Raw genomic sequence first — 18,968 nt, 5'->3', positions numbered from 1 at the left:
TTTGCCATGTATAGCACCTGACTGACTTTTCCCATTTCCTGACTCTTTTTTTGCCTGGCTTGGGGAAGTGCTTGTTCTTTCTTTATGCTGGCCATAGTCTAGAACTAAGCACCTTTACTGAGAGATGATGGTGTATAGCAGCAACATAGTGATTTACTGTTGGTGGAGTCACAGTACAGGTCAAGGAAAGGCTGTTATCAGCTTCATTTCCATGCCCTTCTGATTACTGAAAGGCAGTTTTCCAAGTATTGCAAATGACTGATGAACTTCATTGACTTCATCCTTTTACAGCTGACATGTTTTGGGTCTAGTGAGTTCATACATAAATATTTAACCAAGTTTTTTGATCTAGCTGGTCAAATGTAATTTCTGTGACCTGAAAATTAATGATGTGGTTTGTATCTTATCTCTAGTACAACATATAGCATTTTACAAATATGGGTGTTACACAAATTGTTGAATACTGAAGCTATTACTGAACCTTAATACTTGCTGACCGTGGCAGATCCTTTGTCAAGTTGCTGTCAGAAATAAGACAGAGGTTGATATTGTTATTTTCTACGTGGCACTAAGGAAAGTCCTGTCTGAAAGCAGTAGAAGTTTAGTAGCTAAGATGTTGCTATTCACAGCAGAACAGGCAAGATGATTTCCGCAGGCTACTCTGCCAACTTGCTGTCCTGGCTTTGGATGGGTAATTTTCTTCTTAGTAACTGGTATGGGACCATGTTTTGGATTTATGCTGGAAACAGTGTTGATAATTCAGGCATGTTTTAATGATTGTTGAGCAGTGCTTGCACAGCCTCAAGGTCTTTTCTAATTCTCCTACCACCCTGCCAGCAAATAGGCTGGGGTAACACAAGAAGTTGTGAGGAGACACAGCTGGGACAGCTGATCCCAACTGTTCAAAGGGATATTTCATGCCGTATGGCAATATGCTCAACACATAAACTAGGGAGAAATAGGCTGGGGGCCACTGCTCAGCAGTGGCTGGGCATCAATTTGTTGGTAGTGAGCAACTGTTTTTAATTTCCATTACTTGTCTTTCTCGAGTTTTATTTTTTAAATTTCCTTTTCTTCATCATCATTGTCATCATCATCATTATTTATTTCAACTATTAAAATGTTCTTATGTCAACCCATGAGTTTTTTCACTTGTACTGTTCTGGTTCTCTTCCCCTCTGTCCTGCTGGAGAGGGAGAGTGAGTAAGCGGCTGTGTGGTGCTCAGTTGTCAGCTGGGGTTAAACCATCTCAATGAAAATGTTTAGTGAAATGTCACATTATAATGTAAGGACATAGGAACCCGAGGATGGGTGTGCTGGATCATGACAATAGTCAAGGCAGCCCAGTACTCTCTCCAACTCCAACACTAGCTTAAGAATTAGCTCTCAAGGAACAGAACAAAACCATGGCTACCACAGAGGAATATTCTTTCAGACTGCTTCAGTCTCCAGTGATTCCTGAGCTATCAGTGGTGTCTTTGTGTTTGAGTACCCTCAATGGATTTTGCTCCCGTGAATTTGTCTGGTTACTTTTTGGACACATATGTCTTGAAAAATGGTGTTCCACAGCCGAAGGGCATGGTGTATGAAAAGCCACCTCCTTTTGCTTATTTAAAAACACAGAAAGGAACAAATACCAAAAATTGTTACATGGATTTGTGCCTGGATGCCAAGGAATAGACACTAGTTAATAGGCTGTACCCAGCTTTCTGTGGTGCAGACTGTAGATCTCTCTCTAACAGGATGAGGGAGCAACTTGGAAGAACAAAAATGATAAAATTTCCTCGTCAAGATACAGACAGTTAAACAAAGAGAAGGAAAAAAATAAAAAAGTGATGCAAAGACTCACCACCAGAAGACTCATGACCAGACAGTCTCTGAAAAATGGCTGCATTGGAGAGACAATTCCCCAGTTTTCTTTGCCAAGCATGATGTTAGACAACATGGATTATCTCTTTGGTCAGTTTGGGTTGGTTATCCTAGCTGTGTCCACTCACGATCCCTTGCTGTCCCCCAGCCTGCTACTTGGGTTGGGGACAGAGGGAGCACCCAAGAAAGCCTCAGTGCTGTGCAAGCATTGTTCAGCAGTGGCTAAAACACTGGTGTGTCCTCAACACTGTCACAAATATAACTGCAGCACCACACCAGCTGCTCTGAGGGAGCCAGATCCAGTATGCCTTAGCAGGCTGTGAATACACTTGAAGGGGCTATTTTGGGGAGAAGAAGGTTTTCTCACAGACCTAATCTGGAGAACAACAGAAGCAAGTGAATTAAGTGCAGGTCCCAGATTAAAGGCTACACATAAGCACAGGATGGAATCCCAGGAGCTGGCCCCTACATGCCAAGAGGCAGGCCCAGCAAAGCAACAGCCTCCAGAAGGCATTCAAAGGAAGGTCTGGAATTTGAAAGACTGGTTCATGCAGCAGCATCCCACCCTGTCAATTTGAGCTTAAATTCGCAGGTGGAGCCAGAGAATGGTGCCAACTTGTAACAAGACCAGAGGACCAGAAAGCATCTGCTTTCCTACTACGTGGGGAAGAAAGCTGGGAAGAAAGCAGAGTCTTTTAGGTGCTTCCTGTGAATGTGAGCTATATCAGGATGGGTCTTTCAGATGCAGGTAAGCCTTTCATACTCAAACAGCCTTTCAGACTCAAATAATCCCTGTCTTTCTGTCATCAGAGGTGACCCAAGATCTTTGGCAGTTAAATCTCTTCCCAGTTAAACTCATGGATCCCTCCAAGCAGCTCTGGCTTTATTCCCAACACCATTTTGAAACCCTTCAGGGATTATGTGAGTAATTACATAAATAATGAAAAAGCCATGTCCGGATGTGGGGTGATGCTGCAAGCAAAGCCCTGCTTTTCCAGTGCATTAGGCTTCACAGCAGTTGTGCACCCTCAGGGCTGCCAATAGAGGAATGAAAGGCACTTTATCTGCAAAAGTAAAGGAAAACAGAATGCAAACAACTAGAGTTTTTCCTTGATGACAATAAAACTGACTGTTCTCAGCAATATAATCATCGCTCCAAAGCCCAGAAGGTTCCTTTCAATTTCACTCATCTGCCCACTTCTGGTTTTAAATGCCCTGGTGTGCAGTATTCAGAGTAGTGCCTATTGTACTAGAATTTGCACAATTTGTTGCTGATAAAAAACCCCATTAGGACCAGGACAAATGAGCAGGAAATTAGAGTCATCTGCCTCAAAACATATCCCTAGCAGTCAGACATGTAAATCTGTATATGTCTCCAGAGCCTTCCTTTGCAGTCAGGGGAAACAAACTTCTTCAGTGACTGACTCATTTTACTAAAATAAACTCATAAGAGAAGTGAGATAACCTGTTCTCTGTAAGCATCAGTATTTCCCCACTAGCAGGGGAGACCATCAGCTCATTTGTATGCCCACCGTTTTAATACCTAAATTTAAGCAGGACATGTTTCTTCGCTCGCTGTTGTAGAATCTGCTAGTACTCGTCTAACTGTGCTAAAGATAAAATCTACCCATCCTTAGAACCCCACTTTGACAACTCAGTAGAAAACAAAGTGTGGTGTTTACAGTACGTCTGGCTATTTTTGTACACATGAACACTCAAAAACTGATTGAACAAATGTGGACTCAAATTCTAAGCCAACAAGTTCATGCAGGAAGTCAAATTACTTTCTGTTACCATTACCGGGGAGACAAAGAAGAGATTTAGATACATATCTATTATTTTATATAGGATATATATTGTTATATATGGGATATATAAAGATATATAAGATTATATGCATTTTAACACATCCTTCCAGCATCACAGCATCTAAGGGGTCAGTATCATTTTGGCTGTGTGTCTCAAATGATGGAATGGGACAGCATGGGCAGAGTCTTGGCAGGTGGCAGAGCCTGTTTCTCTGACTGAAATGGTCCCTGACGTGGTTGTTTGGGTGGGATACCCATAATTTTACATTAGTTGTCTGAAAATCTGGATGAGCTCCTTCTCTAGTGTGTAAAGAGAAACAGGCACTGCCAAAGGGCACTGGCACCAATTTAATGCTCATCCATTATCAGTAGGTGATTTACAGAGACCAGGGTGTCTGAAGCAAAGAGCAGGAGAGTGGTCAGAGTGTGACCGGAGCCTATGGGGTGATGGGTGAGACCTACCCAGGAAGCATCGCAATGAGGACTTCTCTCCTCTGCTAGGGCTCTGGGGCTGTAAAACATAAAGCTTCTCAAAAACAGAGCAGAAGGTGCGAGGGGGAGGAGGGAGAATAAAAAAGAGCAAGCTGTTTCAAACAGAACTGTCCAGAGAGATTTTGCTACGCAGAATTTGTACTGAGATTACCTCAGCTGATTAGAGCATGGTGCTAATAATGCCAAGGTTGTGGATTTGATCCCTGTGGGGGCCATTCATTTAAGAGTTGGACTAGAGGATCCCTTCCAACTCAGAATATTCTGTGTTTGACACACTTCATTTTTCTTACCAGCATTATCCCCTGCATTGTCTTTGAGCACCAGTTTCATAGATCAGAGATAAACAGAGATAACCAATCTTCTTCTGCAGATTCTCATTCAGGATGACTTTAGGAGTAATGTCATGTCTCTTTCTTATTACACAGAGACTTCCTAAGATAATGAAACCAATTTATGTTTTATTCCACTAATACTTCCATTCCCCTTCTTAAGCTACAGTTGTTACCATCTTCTGCTCTCTACACATGCTCTCATCCCTTGTTTATTTGTTTCCCTACCAGGGCTTTGCCAGGTCTTAGTTACCATTGCTTTAGGACTATTACATAACTCACAAAGTCAACTTTAGTAACATTCATTCTTATCATGAGCAGATTAATAAGTAAACTCGTATCTCAACAGGAATAGGAAGGCACTATTGGCTCATTTCAACCACATGCCTTGGCACCACAGCATATAAATAAGCATGGATTTACAGGTCCAGCATCAGGATTTTCTGACACTTGACTTCTCTTCCTCAGCCAGCTATGGAGCCCCTGGGAATGACCACTATTTTCTTGCTGGTCTGCATCTCATGCCTTCTCTTTGCCACATGGAGAAGCAGATCTCAAAAAGGGAAGGAGCCTCCTGGTCCCACTGCATTCCCCATTGTTGGAAACCTGCTCCAGATTAACCCATGGAATTTGCCAGAAAGCTTGAAGGAGGTAAGGGACTGTCTCATTCCTTCCTATGTTGTCTTCATTGCATATAAAAAAAGTCCAGTCCCACCAGTCTCAGCTTAATTCACAGGCTTAATTTGCATTGACCAAATGTTAGATTCAAACAGAAACAAAATGTTTCCCAGATATACATGCCTGTGAACTCTATATATTGCAATAATTTGTAAGTCTATATACTACAAGTCAGTCTATATATTTGCAGTGATCATACTAACAGTAAGCCCTGTACTGACCTCACAATTTGTACTACAGTACTACAATTTGCAGTGGATTTGCAATCAAGGCACTGATGCTGTTGCAAGATAATCCTCCTGTGCCCAACTCCTCGCCATGTTGGCAACACAGCCTGGCCCTTTTTGGGGGGAGAACCCTGCTCCATTTTGCTGCTTCTTCTCCTTAGCAGATATGTAGGATCTTCTGGAAGTAGCAAGCACAGAAATTGAAGCAAAAACATTTGGAAGTGATTGTGCTGTCCATTCCCTCCCCTGACTGATGTCACCCATCAGGAAAAAATACCTGTTTGAGAGACAGCTTTGCTGTTTGTGCTCAAAAACCCTTTAGGCATTTGCTTCCATATGTGTATATAATTGATTTTAGAGCTCATGTAAACTGTTATCCACTATGCCTTGTAGAAAGGCATTCTGAAATGTTTTGCCAGCGCTGCAAAGGGCTATTTTCTTTTCTCAGACTTAGACTGGATACTCACCATTTCCATTCATATTCCCTATTTCTTGTATGATTCCCTATTCCCTTGTCTGTAACTCATAGTTCAAAGATCTCTGCGCTGTTGTTAATCAATGTCATGTCTCAGCAGTGCTGGGACACTGGCACATCACCTGTCAGACCTCTTTGCTGCAAACTTAATATGATTATCATTCATGTTGTCATGCTGTTCTTTGTGCTCATCTTTCCTACAGCTCAGTGAGAAGTATGGTTCTGTCTTCACGGTACATTTAGGCCCACAAAAGGTTGTGGTGCTGTATGGCTATGATGTTGTAAAAGAAGCTCTGGTTGATCAAGGAGATGACTTCAGTGGAAGAGGCATTCTACCACTGATTAAAAAACTCTTCCAAGGCACAGGTACATCCTTGGTAATGCCAGCGTTAGATGGCAACAGATGCTTTCAGTGCTTCAGGGACACAGCTGAGAGGGCAGTGCAGGAGGGAATTTGCTACTTTTTTGCAGACAAATATTTCATTTACTACTTTTATGCAGACAAATTAGCAATTAAAGACCAAAAACCCAGCTCATTACTTGGACCCATGATTAGACTGGTCCCCTGTTTCAGGTCCCAGGATGGCTTCACTGAGTGCCTTTTTATTTTCAGCATGCTTCAAGTGCTGGCTAAAATTTTGTACATTAAATGTGCCTCTAAGGTCTTACATTCATTCTCCCATTTCTGAAAATATTCTGAATATAGATATAGCTAAGGAACCAGCAAAAGGAAAGTCACAGCACAACAAAGATAAAATAATACAGGCTGACCTAGTAAGGACCACACTCCAGATTAGGTCATGAGATTATTCACCAGGTCAGTCCCTGGTATGGCATTTATTGTACATATTCCATGGTATTATATATGTAGTGCAGTACCAATGGTATTGTCACTAATGATATGCTCTGTGAAGGTGCACAGCAGAACATTTGAGTAGTTATTTCAGTGTAAAGGCCTTGTGCCCAAGACCAATCCAGCATTACTTCTTACTTACTTCCCTACATAGTTTTTATTATCCTGGGAATAAAGTCCATTTTACTCAAAGCGCTGTGACAGGTGGATCAAATTTGTCACCTTCAGAATTGCAGAGAAGTTATGGTTTTGGGCAGATAGCAATTGTGCTGTAACTCCACAGAGAGGTGTCTTTGCATGCTGAGTACTTACTGTGTAGTTCCCATTGAGGGAAAAAAAATCTATTTCATCATGAAGGTCTATTTTTCCTCCCTGTGTCAGGCATTGTGACCAGCAATGGGGAGACCTGGAGGCAGCTGCGACGATTTGCACTCACCACCCTGCGAGATTTTGGGATGGGGAAAAAGAGCATTGAGGAGCGAATCCAGGAGGAAGCTAATTTTCTGGTGGAGAGGCTCAAGAACACACATGGTAGGATAAGGACTTCATGCCTGCTGAGACACTCTACATATCTGCAATGAGGCAATGAGCGGTATAGGGCTGCTTCACAAAATCTATGGCCCAAGGAGTGCACATACGGCTGCTGTTTCTGCTCCCTGCTTCTGTAGGCAAAGTTATCAGTCCTGGAAGTGGGTCAATCAAAGACATGGTGACAGTATGGAGGATAAAAGTAAGAGAGGCTTGAAAAGTGCCTTTTAACCTATTCTGCTTGAGGAACAAGACAGCAAGTGGCAAAAGGAAAGGCTTTGCCACAGAGCCAAGGGTTTGATGGAACTCAGCCATGGAGACAGTGCTGGACGCTGTCATGTAACCACGTAGGCTCCTCTTCACCTTGTCTCCTGCAGCTCTATGTAAACAGATCTTGACGAAGTGGGTGACCAGAGAACTCACTTGCAGATATTTGAGGTTGGGTCCAGTCCATCTGAACACTAGACAACACGTCCCAGTATTGATGGGGCTTTTCAATGGGAACAGGGATATAAGCTGCTTCTGAGGGAAGGGTATAAGGTTACCCACTTGGTTTCAACCCGTAAATGTGTTTTCTGGTAGTATAAAAGTCAGTGTGACTTCTAAGTCACCCCTGAGGGTGACATAGTACCAGCCTGGACCCCAGGCATCCTTTTCATTGCCAGTCCTCAATGTGTGCCTATTCTGCAAGGCAGGGGAAAGCAGATGGATCTAAAAGGATGATTAAGCATCACTGTTTTTCATGAGCCACTAGAAAATTCAATCTGGCTTCTCAGATAAACATTTATTTTATAAATCAGAGAAAACACTCTCACCTGCATTGCTTTAACCTTTTGACTAGCACAGTAATACTATATTTCTTATGCCCTTATGCAAGCCTCTAGCTCTGGCTCACCTTGTTACTGCATCTTTTACTTGTGTACTAAAAGGTTTTGCAAGCAAGATATATACAACAGAAAAGTATAATTCCATTATTTACCCTTAATGTAATTAATAAATAGCTATGACTAGCATCTTCTACATTCAACATTAATATTCTCACGACCTCTGAAACATCTGCTGAGTCTTCGATTGCCACAGAGTCACCAGTCAGGCAGAGAAGAATCGGTGCTATTGCTCCTTGGAATAGTCTGCTGCCAATTTGACATTTTCTCACTCTATGGTTTTCTTTTGGGATTTTACACCTTTTCATGTTATTGTTTCTCATCTTGAAACCTTGAGAGGCACTCTATCACTGTCTGTAATTATAGCTTTCCTTTCTTTCTTGGGTCTAATCTTGCTTTTTGCTTACACCATAATTCTCTTCATAGAAGTAATGCAGCTGTGCTATCAAAACTAGACTTTGATCACAGGCATTTGAACCCCAAGGAGAAAGTTGTGTAACTGAGGTTATGCTAATAAAGTTAATAAGGAGAGTTCAATAACCTAAAGACATGGTTCAGGCAAAGTCCCTATGGTTTCATTGGGATTTTGTGGGAATCTTTAGGCTATTTCTAATAAACAGTCTATAAGGCAGACAGGCATGTGCTAGCTGAAGAGGAACTAAGGCACTCAGACCAGAGTTCTGCTGAGAACCACTTTTTGGTGGCTGTTGCAGAGCGACCCTTCAACCCTGGGAGTTTCCTAATCCATGCTGTTTCCAACATCATCTGCTCCATCGTCTTTGGGGATCGGTTTGACTATGAGGACAAGAAATTTCTTGCTTTAATTGATTGGATAGAGGAAAACAACAAGCTCCAGATGTCTATACAAACACAGGTGTGTGTGGTTTTATTTAATACATTTGTTAGCTATTATAATATTTTATTAAGGAATATTTATTCATGTTATTAGTTTTTAATTGCAGCGGGTTTTCCTAAATTTGAAAAAATTTTTAAAAGTGAAAAAGTCAGTTAAACAAATTCCTGCTGTTTTTTTCTTACCTTGTGGAACTGCCATTATATGTCCAAAAGCTGTCATTGCAAAAATTGCTCAAGTGCCATCTATCCTTGAAGGTACTGAAACCATAAAGTAAATGGCAATAAAATCCTGAGTAATAAAGACGTACTGTTCCAAAACAGTTTAACTGCCCCATTTTCATTGTTACAATCAGGGGAACATTTTATTGTATACACATTAATCAGAACGTACTTTGTCATCCCTTTTTTTTTTACAGATATATAATTTCTTCCCAAATATCATGGAGTATTTACCTGGACCTCATAAACAACTGATAAAAAATATTGAAAAAATTGATAAATTCACAACAGATATCATAAGGGAACACCAGAAAACCCTGGATCCCACTTGTCCTCGAGATTTTATTGATGCTTTCCTTAACAAAATGGAACAGGTACTGTAAGAGTAGACATTTATTGGATTATAGGGAAATCACTGCTTGAATCACATCTTTTACTTGTGATGGGGCATTGGGTTTTTGCAAATACAGAGGGGAACTTGCTCTTCTTGTCCCACTGACTTAATTTTATCTTCTCCATTTTCTTCTCAAGTTTTAAACACAGAATTAACAGCATGAGCCAAAGTGAGGAAAAAGTGAAGACCAATCTGGTTAATGCAATTTGATGCTCCTTCCATATTAAAAAAGGTTTTTAATATTATTCAGTAAACCTACCATAAATGCAGGTGTTCTGGAGAGTGACTGTCATATTTTTGATAGGACATTAGATGTGTTTATAAACTTACATTACGGGTACAGGATTTTTCTTTTTAAACAAACTTCTTGGCTTTGTCATTCAAAACCTTCTGCCAAATCTTCCCTGCAGGAGAAAGGGAATGATCACTCAGAATTCACCGTTGAGACCTTGAGCAGAACCACGCTCGACTTGTTCCTTGCAGGAACAGGGACAACAAGCCTCACACTGAGATTTGCAATTCTGATTCTCCATAAATACCCAGAGATAGTAGGTAATGGAAAGAAATAGTTTAAAACTTTTTAATAAGTTGTGGGATCAGTTTGGACAATTCCTGTCACTACCACGTGGCAATAGTCCCCTGACGAAGGAAGTATGTCTCTGCAGTGTGGAAATGTGTATTAGTCTTAGTTTTGTGCATAGGAAGGAGATGTTAGTACTAAGTATATTCATATATTCCTGGTGTGCTAAAAGCAAACTTTGCTGTGAATGGGGGGAGAGGTTCAGGCAAACAGATGGGGGATTTGTTCATTCAACACTTACTTATTTCTTAATAGAGAAAATGCAAAAGGAGATTGATTCCGTGATCGGCCGGGACCGAAGCCCTCGCATGTCAGATCGGAGCCAGATGCCCTTTACAGATGCTGTGATCCATGAAGTCCAGAGATACATCGATTTCCTTCCTCTTAATGTCCCACATGCTGTTATCAGAGACACCAAGTTCAGAGACTATTTTATCCCCAAGGTCTGTTCCACTGTGTCTGAGAAAGGTCATCTCTTGAAAAGAATGCTGTGTTCTGTTCTTTGTATTTTATTTAATTTTCAAAAGCACTGAAATACTATACTGAATTGAAATTTTTTTCTGGAAGGGGATTCTAGAAGTTACTGAGTCTAACCCCTTGTGTTAGGAGAAAAGGAAGAAAATACTTTTACATCCTCTGTATGAAGAGGGAGATAGAGCTTTCCATTTATTTTTTCACATAAACGCAAGTTGCAATTTATTTGGAAGCAATATTAAATACTCCAAACAGACTCACCATTAAAATTCATTTAAAAACCATATTTGCCATACCAATGGCATCTATTTTCATGCATTAAATGTTCACTTAAACCTGGTTAAACTTTGACTACCGTTCTGTTTAGCTCTGGGATTTTCTTAAATTTCTTAGTGCCTCCTTGCTTTAACATATTTCCATTGTACCTTTCTTTTTTGTTAATTCAGGACACTATGATATTCCCTATGCTGAGTTCTGTCCTACATGATAGCAAGGAATTTCCAAATCCAGAAAAATTTGACCCAGGACATTTCTTGAATGCAAATGGTACCTTTAAAAAGAGTGACTACTTCATGCCATTTTCTACAGGTAAGACCTCTTGCTCTTTCCGATCCTAGACTATCCTCTCCTGGAATTTCTCTGAAGATTTCATGACTCTATCACCATGGTCTGTACAGTGATGTCAGGTGACATCTGCTACAGTCACTTCTGGGCAACTCTAACCCCTTCACTAGAGTTTCAGTTGCCTTCCTTTTTAAGTAAACACAAAAGCTCCTCCAATGCCTTCTACAAGATGTGTATGAAGTGGGACTCAGACATGCAACTTGTGTCTCAAACTCAATTTTTTTTTCTTGTAGGAAAACGCGTCTGTGCAGGAGAAGGTCTGGCCCGGATGGAGATATTCATATTTTTAATATCCATCCTGCAGAACTTTACTTTGAAGCCTACTATTGATCACAAAGACATTGACATTACCCCAGTAATCACCAGTCTGGCAAATATACCCCAACACTATGAGGTCTCTTTTGTTCCACGTTAGCCAAGTGAAGACAGTTGCCAGCTCCCAAACTCATGAGTACTCAGGTCGAATGACAGCCATTCCCCAATCTGTTGAGACTGAAACACTCAGATCATTTGATACATACTTAATGGAGAGAAGAGTGCTTAGAAAAGAAAATTGTGTGGTGCTTTTATAATCACCACAGCCAGCTCTTAACAGAGTAGGCAATCACACAACTCCCTGTGAAAAATTATAGATTCTCCTATGCACCTACCTCACCCAGCTCTGGTCCCTGTCTGGCTCCTGACATGCCAGGCTGTCTGCAACAGTTCTCTGAGAGCCCTGCTGCTCCTGCCCCTATCACCTGAGGGGTTCCAGCAGGAACAGATGCTTGTACTCCAGGGATTTTACAGACTTTTCCTGAAGTACCTCTCTCCTCTGTACTTTCAGTTTGTTTGTCATCTATTTGTAAAGGCAAGCATAAAACACTGAGGATTTTTTGTGTTAGATGATGATCATCTATTGTATATTCTTTCCCCAATACTTAGGGTCTACTGTGGTGGGGATGGAGTTTGTCAATGACTGGGCAGATGGGTCATCTTCAGTGTGTTTATAATAAAGGTTTGTGAAATTACAATTTATAAAATAAATTACAAAATAAAGAAGTAGTATACTGAATTGTTTTTCTGACATCCCAGAACATCTTTTAGTGAAAAACCTGTGTCCACAAAGCTTATACTCCAAAATCTCTTTCAAGTCTTGTACACCTCTGACTGTTTAATTTCACTCACTTATAAGAATTGTACTATGGCTTGAAGAATGAGCTGGCTACTGACCTATAAACTTCCATTCCTAATGTGGGATAAAGCTGCACTGACTCTACGGGACCTATTAGAACCCCGAACTGTGGTTACAGAGCTGTTCGTTGTGGAAAAAAAGGACAAATGAAATAATATCAGGATCCTTGCCAGTGCCTTTTCCTAGATGAATGCCAGCTTGCATCTTCCCGTTATTTTATGAAGTACATAAAGATCACTGCAGCAATGTTACAATCAGGAAAAAAATCGTAAATAGAGTTTACATGACTTGCCAAGCATACATGTACAGATCCACGAGTGGCATTTCCTGTCTTGATCATGTTCCCATCAATGTAGAGAGCTGAATCTGTACTATGTGGGAAAAGACAAAACTGTAATATTACCACAATGGCATTAACTGTTTATGTGAAACAGACAGAACTTGTTTCCTTTCAAAGATTAATAACCTAGATACCACGAGTTAGTAACATGGCATTGCAAAGGCAAAAAGCCACAAATGTCACAGTATCACAGATACAAGTCCTCTCACCAGATAAAAAGAAGAAAGCACTGTACTTCCTCTTTAGCTGTGCCACAACCAAAATAGCCAAAACAAATGAGGGAGCAGCTTCCTTGTTCCAGGTATCTTCCTCCATGCTGAAAAGTGAAGGAGGCAGCCAATGCACATCAACAAGAAAACAGCTTTAGCACCCAGAGACTCCAGCATGGTATGAAGTGGGCTTTGGGATTAGAGGAGGACTAAAGCCATGTGCCCTGATTCTGAAGACTGTGGATATCTCCACAAAGTACTGCTCTGAAAGTTGGATGACTTTAGAAAAACATGTTAGAGAAGCTGGGCAGAACTGTCTTAAGATGCTGCAAAAAAACAAACTCTCCTCTGGAACTCTTCTGCTTCTGCCAAAAGCTGTATTTGCTAGGCTGATTTTCATCCCCTGGTTTGCAGTTGCAGTTCAAGCCATCAAGAACTGCTTCAGCTCCAAAGTGGTTGTATAGACCATTTTGATGACACTCTTCGTCCCTGGACTCTCATCCATCAGCCCTCCCTTTTCTGTTTTCTTCCTGTTCCTCCCTTCAAGAACCCACTACTTTCTTACTCTATTTTCCACCAGAAAATACTGCAATAGAGAACAGTGAGATTTAACCACCTTCTGTACCTCCTCTGGAATTTCTCAGGGACTCTCCAAGTGAAACATCCGAGCAGTAACCAAGTCGTGGCTTTGCTTTTGGACTATCCATTTCCCCAGTACAATGCTGTTTACACACACCTCTGTCTCTCCTATGGTGCTACTCTCCAAGGACCTGCCATGCTTGACATGATTTGGATTCTACCAATGGCACAGAGGTCCCTCAGGCAGGGAGGGTAACAGTTACTCAGAGACACAACCGGGAACACAGCTGTCAGCTCTTGGCCTAACTGGGGTGCCACTGTCACACAATTCTCCAGCAGCCAGAAAGTTGGTCTCTAAAATTTCCTCTCAAAAAAAAAATCACTTTTGGGACAAGTCCCTCTTCTAATTTTTGCTTCCTGGAGGTGGGATACTCAAGGATTTGTAAAGGAACTCACTATTTCTTACCTTTCTTACCTGAAAACACTAAGCACTTAGTAGCAGTGCATGGCTAGGAGGATTTCCATCTTCGGAGCCCCTGGAGGTTTTCATCCTTGTTTTGAAATGGTACTGCATTTTGTATACACAGAAAACCAACCTTTTCAACAGGAGCTGGTCCGTAGCGTGCCTTTCCTGCAAGATCTGTGGTTTTCGCTGCTGGCACAGTGCCTCCTTGTGTCCCCCTGCAGCCCCGCCAGGTAACACCGCGAGCACAGAAATGCTATTTCTATTTCAAACCCTGCCTTTTCAAAGTGATGGTGAAGGCTCTCAAAAGTCATCTGCTTCACTCTTTTTAAAGAGCACTAAGAAAAAGTGTCCATCCTGACTAATTAGTGGCTGTACATAGCCTGACAGCATGATGATCTTTATCACACTGGCACCTGACTAGACATTCTTTTAAACACACTAAGAAGTTTGAACCACTTCTTTCCTACATATCAGCACTTATACTGGTCTTCAACTGCAACTCACTCAAAAGGCAGCTTGAATTACTTAAGGTCAATAGCTACAGCAAAAATATCCTTGGAGTAGGAAGAATACTTGTTCAGTACAAAGAACTCTGCCGAATCAGCAATCTGGAACACTGTTAACCTAGCAGAGAAGCAGTTTTTTGTGCTAGGCATGCCACTTCAAAAACTACTAGGATCAAAATTCACTGGTAGAGAAAGGATCTGCTAAGTTAACTGAGCATGTGATAAAGTAGTATGTCTTGAAATTTCACCTGAGGTCCAGACAGTCAAAGAATGTAATTGCAGGAACACTTGATGCAGAGTTTAAAATACATTTTCTTCCATCATCTCCAGCAGATTGAAGGAGTTTGTCTTTATTAACAGACCCCTTTGAAAAAATAAAAAAAGCAGCTTGCGTAATCTTTCCAACAGACCATGAGATTCCAGAGAAATAAACGCAGCAAGTTTATTGTAAATTTATAGTGATTAGTCTCTCTATTTCAAACAGATAAAAGGAGATACCAAAATGAAGTGTTTTTGATACCCCACCCATTAAGTCCAAAGGTCCAGGTATCTTCCCAATACAGAGCTCAATGGAGGAAAAATTGAAGTTTAGGTCCTGCTGCTACTACGGGAAAATGTCTTTACAGATTACAGAAGACCTTCCCTAAACCAAGTATTTCATGTGGAAAACAGGACTAACACACGTATAGCCAATATCAACATGAGTTAAGGACAAGCTTCTACTTTTCACTGCAGAACGGAGGCAACAGTACCCCTTGAGAAGAGGAAAATATTATTCAGCCTTAAGCCTGAATACAGCCTACTGTATTCAATAGCTGAAAAAAGTTCCCAGTCTTCATGTTAGCTGTAACCAAATCCTTGTCAACATACAGAATGTTGTGCAAAACCAGTGTGATTCACTGCCCAACTCCAGTTTATAGACTGTTGTGATTTCATCGTTTCTCCAGTTTTTTGTACTTGGCTTCTGCAGAAGGAAAAATAATATTTTAGTACTTGGTAGGTAAAAGCTTTTCATCCTGTAAGCTAATTTACTGTATCATTCAGGACACTTTTTTACTAATGCATTTAGGCAAATATAATTGTACAATAATTTTTTTTAAGAACCCAGTGCTTAAGTCAGACAATAATACTAATTTAAGCCAAGGGGACTTGAGTGCCTGGTGGAACTTAATGAATCCCGCAATTTGCAAGGCTAAACATCAGTCTTTAAAATATGAGTCAGTGCATACCATAAAAAAGAAATCAAGCCTCACTAACAAGCTGTAGTTTACCAACACCTGTACTAATCCACCATAATATAACTTGTTATACAATTTTTTCCCAATGCTTATCACTTCACGCACAGTGTTTGTGCTCAAAAGCAGCACAGGCAACTCTGCAGCTCAGATTTGTTAAACAAAACAGAGTTTGCTTCCTTTCTTTTTAAATCCCCTTGGCAAGGCACTATGCTGCTAGGCCTTAAGAGTGGGGGATGATAGTTACCAAGTTTTTTGGAATATGCATCCAGTTTATAAGCTGCCTGCTCCAGAGCTGCAACCTGTTCCTCAATTAGGTTTATCTGTTCCAGATATGGCTGAAGATCAGCATCTTAAAAAAGCATAAAAATGTTATCTGTCAGTTCTCAGTAATGCACTTCCAAGAAGCAGTTCACACTTTAAAACACAACAATTTCTTACTACATTCTTCAGATTGGACAATTCAAAAGGTCCTTCCCTCCCCTGCCCCAAAATTAAGTGGTGACACTGACAACCACATTCCAGGAAAATATGAAATGTTTAAGAGTACTGTCTAGTCTCTAACACAAGTAACAAGAGAACGTGAATTAAAAGAAGTGTTATTCCTATCAGATCCAGAATCTGGAGCAAACCAGGACACAAATTCAGATGTATTTTCCCTTACAGTAATCTACAGACTCTAAAGCTGTATGACTGGGATTGTATAGCAGCACATCTATTCCAGTGAGTTTTCTTTCCTTCAGCACAATGGAGTGTGAACCTTCTGACTCTAAGATGCTTCATTTCCCAAACAAGTGCACCATTCATTACACCTCTACCTTATTTGGTGTACTTACATTTTTGATTTAAATCCTTCAGATTTCTGCTGATGTTTATAGCAATATCTTTCATTTCTAAGTACTTCAAACTAGTCAGCTTATTCATGTTTTCCAAGAGCTTGTAGTCTTCACTGGTGGCTTAAAAAATAGTTAAGTTTATTTTAATTAAAGGTGATACAGTTTGAATTGTGTGCACACTCTTCAAGAGGACAAGAGATTTCAAAGAGCCAAAAGAAGCACAACAGTTTAGATGGCAATACAGATTATTAGTATACACTCTACAAAAAGATGACATCTTGTGAAATCAACTGCAAAAATCAACTGCACTGATGAATTCACTTCTAAATTTTTTTGAAAAAAATTTACTAAGTCTTCATATTTCTACTCTTAATTCTGTCAGTTAGATGCTTATATTTACAAAACTGATAGCACAAATCCAGATTGGTCATCTGTACCATATACCCTTCAAGTCTGTGCAAATCAGTAGTGCTGTGGAGTGCTTTCAAAATTAAGAGCCTATGGAATGCACTGGCTTGGTGAGCAGTTTACTTTCCTCCAGTTAATTCTGCACAGCAGTTTATTCTAAAGCATAAATGTTGGAAAACATGTGTGATCCTTGCCCTCAGGAAAAAAGAACTCCACTCTATGCAGTGCTTCCCTCGTAGTCTGTCTTAACCTAGACCACTTTTGTTTGATTGATTTTCCATGTACAAACTTCTTCAAGACAAAAAAGAATTATTTTTTAAGCTGCTGCTATCATACTGAATTATTCTGAAAAATATTTGTGCTATTCTGGGACTTCATTAAATTAATATAACTAATCTTAGTGTTTTTAGCAGCCTAGTAACATGCCAAATTTGGACTGCAAGTCTTACCAGATGTGATTTAAATAGTTACAGTTGAGACAAACTACACAACAGATTTCTTTGAAAGAAAGTGAAAAGAAAGAACTTGCAGGTCAGTATTGCAGTGCCTTACCTGTCAGTTCACCTGTCAAGTAAGTGGCCATTTTGCTGAACATGTCTTTGCAGAGTTCATTGATGTCTGCCTCCGCTGGCTCCTTAGCTTCCTCTGCGGTTTCAACAGCAGGATCCTCTAGTCAGGGTAAAGACATAACAGGTTTAAGGAAAAACTATAGCAAGTACAGAAACACACCAGAAAGATTAAATGGTCCCATTTTTTCCCTTTCAAACTGCCTACAGCTACTTTCCAATGTAAGTTGTCTACTTTACTAAGGGGTAACAAACCAGGGCAGCTTCCTTGAAGTAGCACCAACATTATTTCAAACTAATACTTTAGGCAGCATTCAAGAGACAGGCACCCGGCCTGACCGCCCTGACAAGTATTAGCCCCCTCCTGTGCTTAGACAGGAAAGGAATTCGGGGAGAACTTCTGAGTGGCTGTGCACGGTGCTGCTGTTTATTTCCAGTCACTGACTCGGAACGGAAGCACAGCTGCCCCAGTCCGCTTCAACAGATCCCCACCTGCGGAAAGCGGCATTCGCCGCTTTCTTCTCCAAACCCGCTTCTATCACAACCTGCCCTTGTTCGGCCTTCCCGGAGCAGACGGCACCTCTTCCCCAACCCGACAGGCCGCTCTTCCCCCGTCGGCACCGTCTGCCGGCTCGCACACGGAGGCTGCCCGAGGCCCGCGGCTCCCTCCTACCGAAGCGGCGGCGCGGGGCCGCCCGGCTGGCGCGGGTAGGACCCAGCCGGGTCCCGGGGCAGCAGCAGGAGCAGCAGCAGCAGCAGCAGCAGCAGGCGTATGGCCCGGCCCGGCCGGCACACGCCAGGCCGCGGGCGCACCGGGAGCTCCTGCCCGCGCCGCGGCCTTCCCGGGCCCAGCCCCGCACCGCGGCCCCGGGGCACGCCCGGCCCCTGTCCCGGTCCCCCGGCCCCTTACGCTTGGCGGGCTGCGCGCCGGCCTCGGGCGGCCCCTCCGCCGCAGCCGCCATGGGGACAGAGCCCCTCCCGCGGCACCGCACCGCCTCCTCCGGCCCGCGCCAGGCCCGGGACCGCCCCGCGCCGGGCGCGGGGAGGAGCCCCCGGAGCCTCCGCCCACTGAGGGGCGGCCGCGGCGGCTGTGCGGCGTGTGAGCGCGGCGGGAACTCGGCTGCAGAAAGAGACAAATACCGAGGTGCAAAACGTGGTGCGAGGTGACGTTGCTCCAGCTGTTAAAGGCAGTGAAGCAGAACAGAGAGCGCCTGGTTTGCGCTCGAGGCGGCTGCGCAGTCAGTGCGAGCATCTCCTCCTTCAGCACCGCAACCCGGCCGCTCACTGCAAGAGCACCACCAGCACTGTCACAGCGCACGGCCGGTTCAGGGACTGCTGCCAGCCCGGCCCTCACAGGCAA

General features: G+C 42.1%; 2 protein-coding genes across 3 annotated transcripts; one reads left to right on the top strand and one right to left on the bottom strand.

The window, feature by feature from the left end:
* The first annotated feature begins 2,493 nt into the window (after window positions 1-2,493).
* Window positions 2,494-11,953, top strand: LOC309575722 (cytochrome P450 2H1-like). Its single transcript, XM_082286492.1, has 10 exons — window positions 2,494-2,617; window positions 4,967-5,149; window positions 6,082-6,244; window positions 7,113-7,262; window positions 8,857-9,017; window positions 9,415-9,591; window positions 10,022-10,163; window positions 10,447-10,634; window positions 11,112-11,253; window positions 11,523-11,953. Exons 1-10 carry the CDS (start codon window positions 2,612-2,614, stop codon window positions 11,702-11,704), a joined length of 1,494 nt encoding a protein of 497 aa, XP_082142618.1. The 5' UTR covers window positions 2,494-2,611; the 3' UTR covers window positions 11,705-11,953.
* A 2,988-nt stretch (window positions 11,954-14,941) lies between these two features.
* Window positions 14,942-18,631, bottom strand: BLOC1S2 (biogenesis of lysosomal organelles complex 1 subunit 2). Of its 2 annotated transcripts, none has more exons than XM_082285650.1 (5): window positions 18,101-18,119; window positions 17,595-17,711; window positions 16,635-16,754; window positions 16,046-16,150; window positions 14,942-15,527 (listed from the first exon to the last, which is right to left on the bottom strand). In XM_082285650.1, the coding sequence occupies exons 1-5, from the start codon at window positions 18,114-18,116 to the stop codon at window positions 15,496-15,498; spliced, it is 390 nt and encodes a 129-aa protein (XP_082141776.1). In that variant the 5' UTR covers window positions 18,117-18,119; the 3' UTR covers window positions 14,942-15,495. The 2 variants fall into 2 exon arrangements, with proteins under 2 accessions (XP_082141776.1, XP_082141775.1); XM_082285649.1 differs by lacking the exon at window positions 18,101-18,119 and adding an exon at window positions 18,519-18,631 and having other exon boundaries at window positions 14,944-15,527.
* Window positions 18,632-18,968: the final 337 nt, after the last annotated feature.

Source organism: Coloeus monedula (genome assembly GCF_965178545.1).
Source record: "Coloeus monedula genome assembly, chromosome: 8".
Classification (NCBI taxonomy): domain Eukaryota; kingdom Metazoa; phylum Chordata; class Aves; order Passeriformes; family Corvidae; genus Coloeus; species Coloeus monedula.
This window is presented reverse-complemented; position numbering and strand designations above follow the sequence as displayed.

Coding starts and splice junctions, on each gene's coding strand:
- LOC309575722 (XM_082286492.1), top strand. Junction 7,263..8,856: donor GAGGCTCAAGAACACACATG/GTAGGATAAGGA, acceptor TGGCTGTTGCAG/AGCGACCCTTCAACCCTGGG. Junction 9,592..10,021: donor TCCTTAACAAAATGGAACAG/GTACTGTAAGAG, acceptor TCTTCCCTGCAG/GAGAAAGGGAATGATCACTC.
- BLOC1S2 (XM_082285649.1), bottom strand. CDS start 18,570: ATGGCGGCTGCGGCGGAGGGGCCGCCCGAGGCCGGCGCGCAGCCCGCC. Junction 16,151..16,634: donor GAAGGATTTAAATCAAAAAT/GTAAGTACACCA, acceptor TGCTTTTTTAAG/ATGCTGATCTTCAGCCATAT. Junction 15,528..16,045: donor TGCATATTCCAAAAAACTTG/GTAACTATCATC, acceptor TTCCTTCTGCAG/AAGCCAAGTACAAAAAACTG.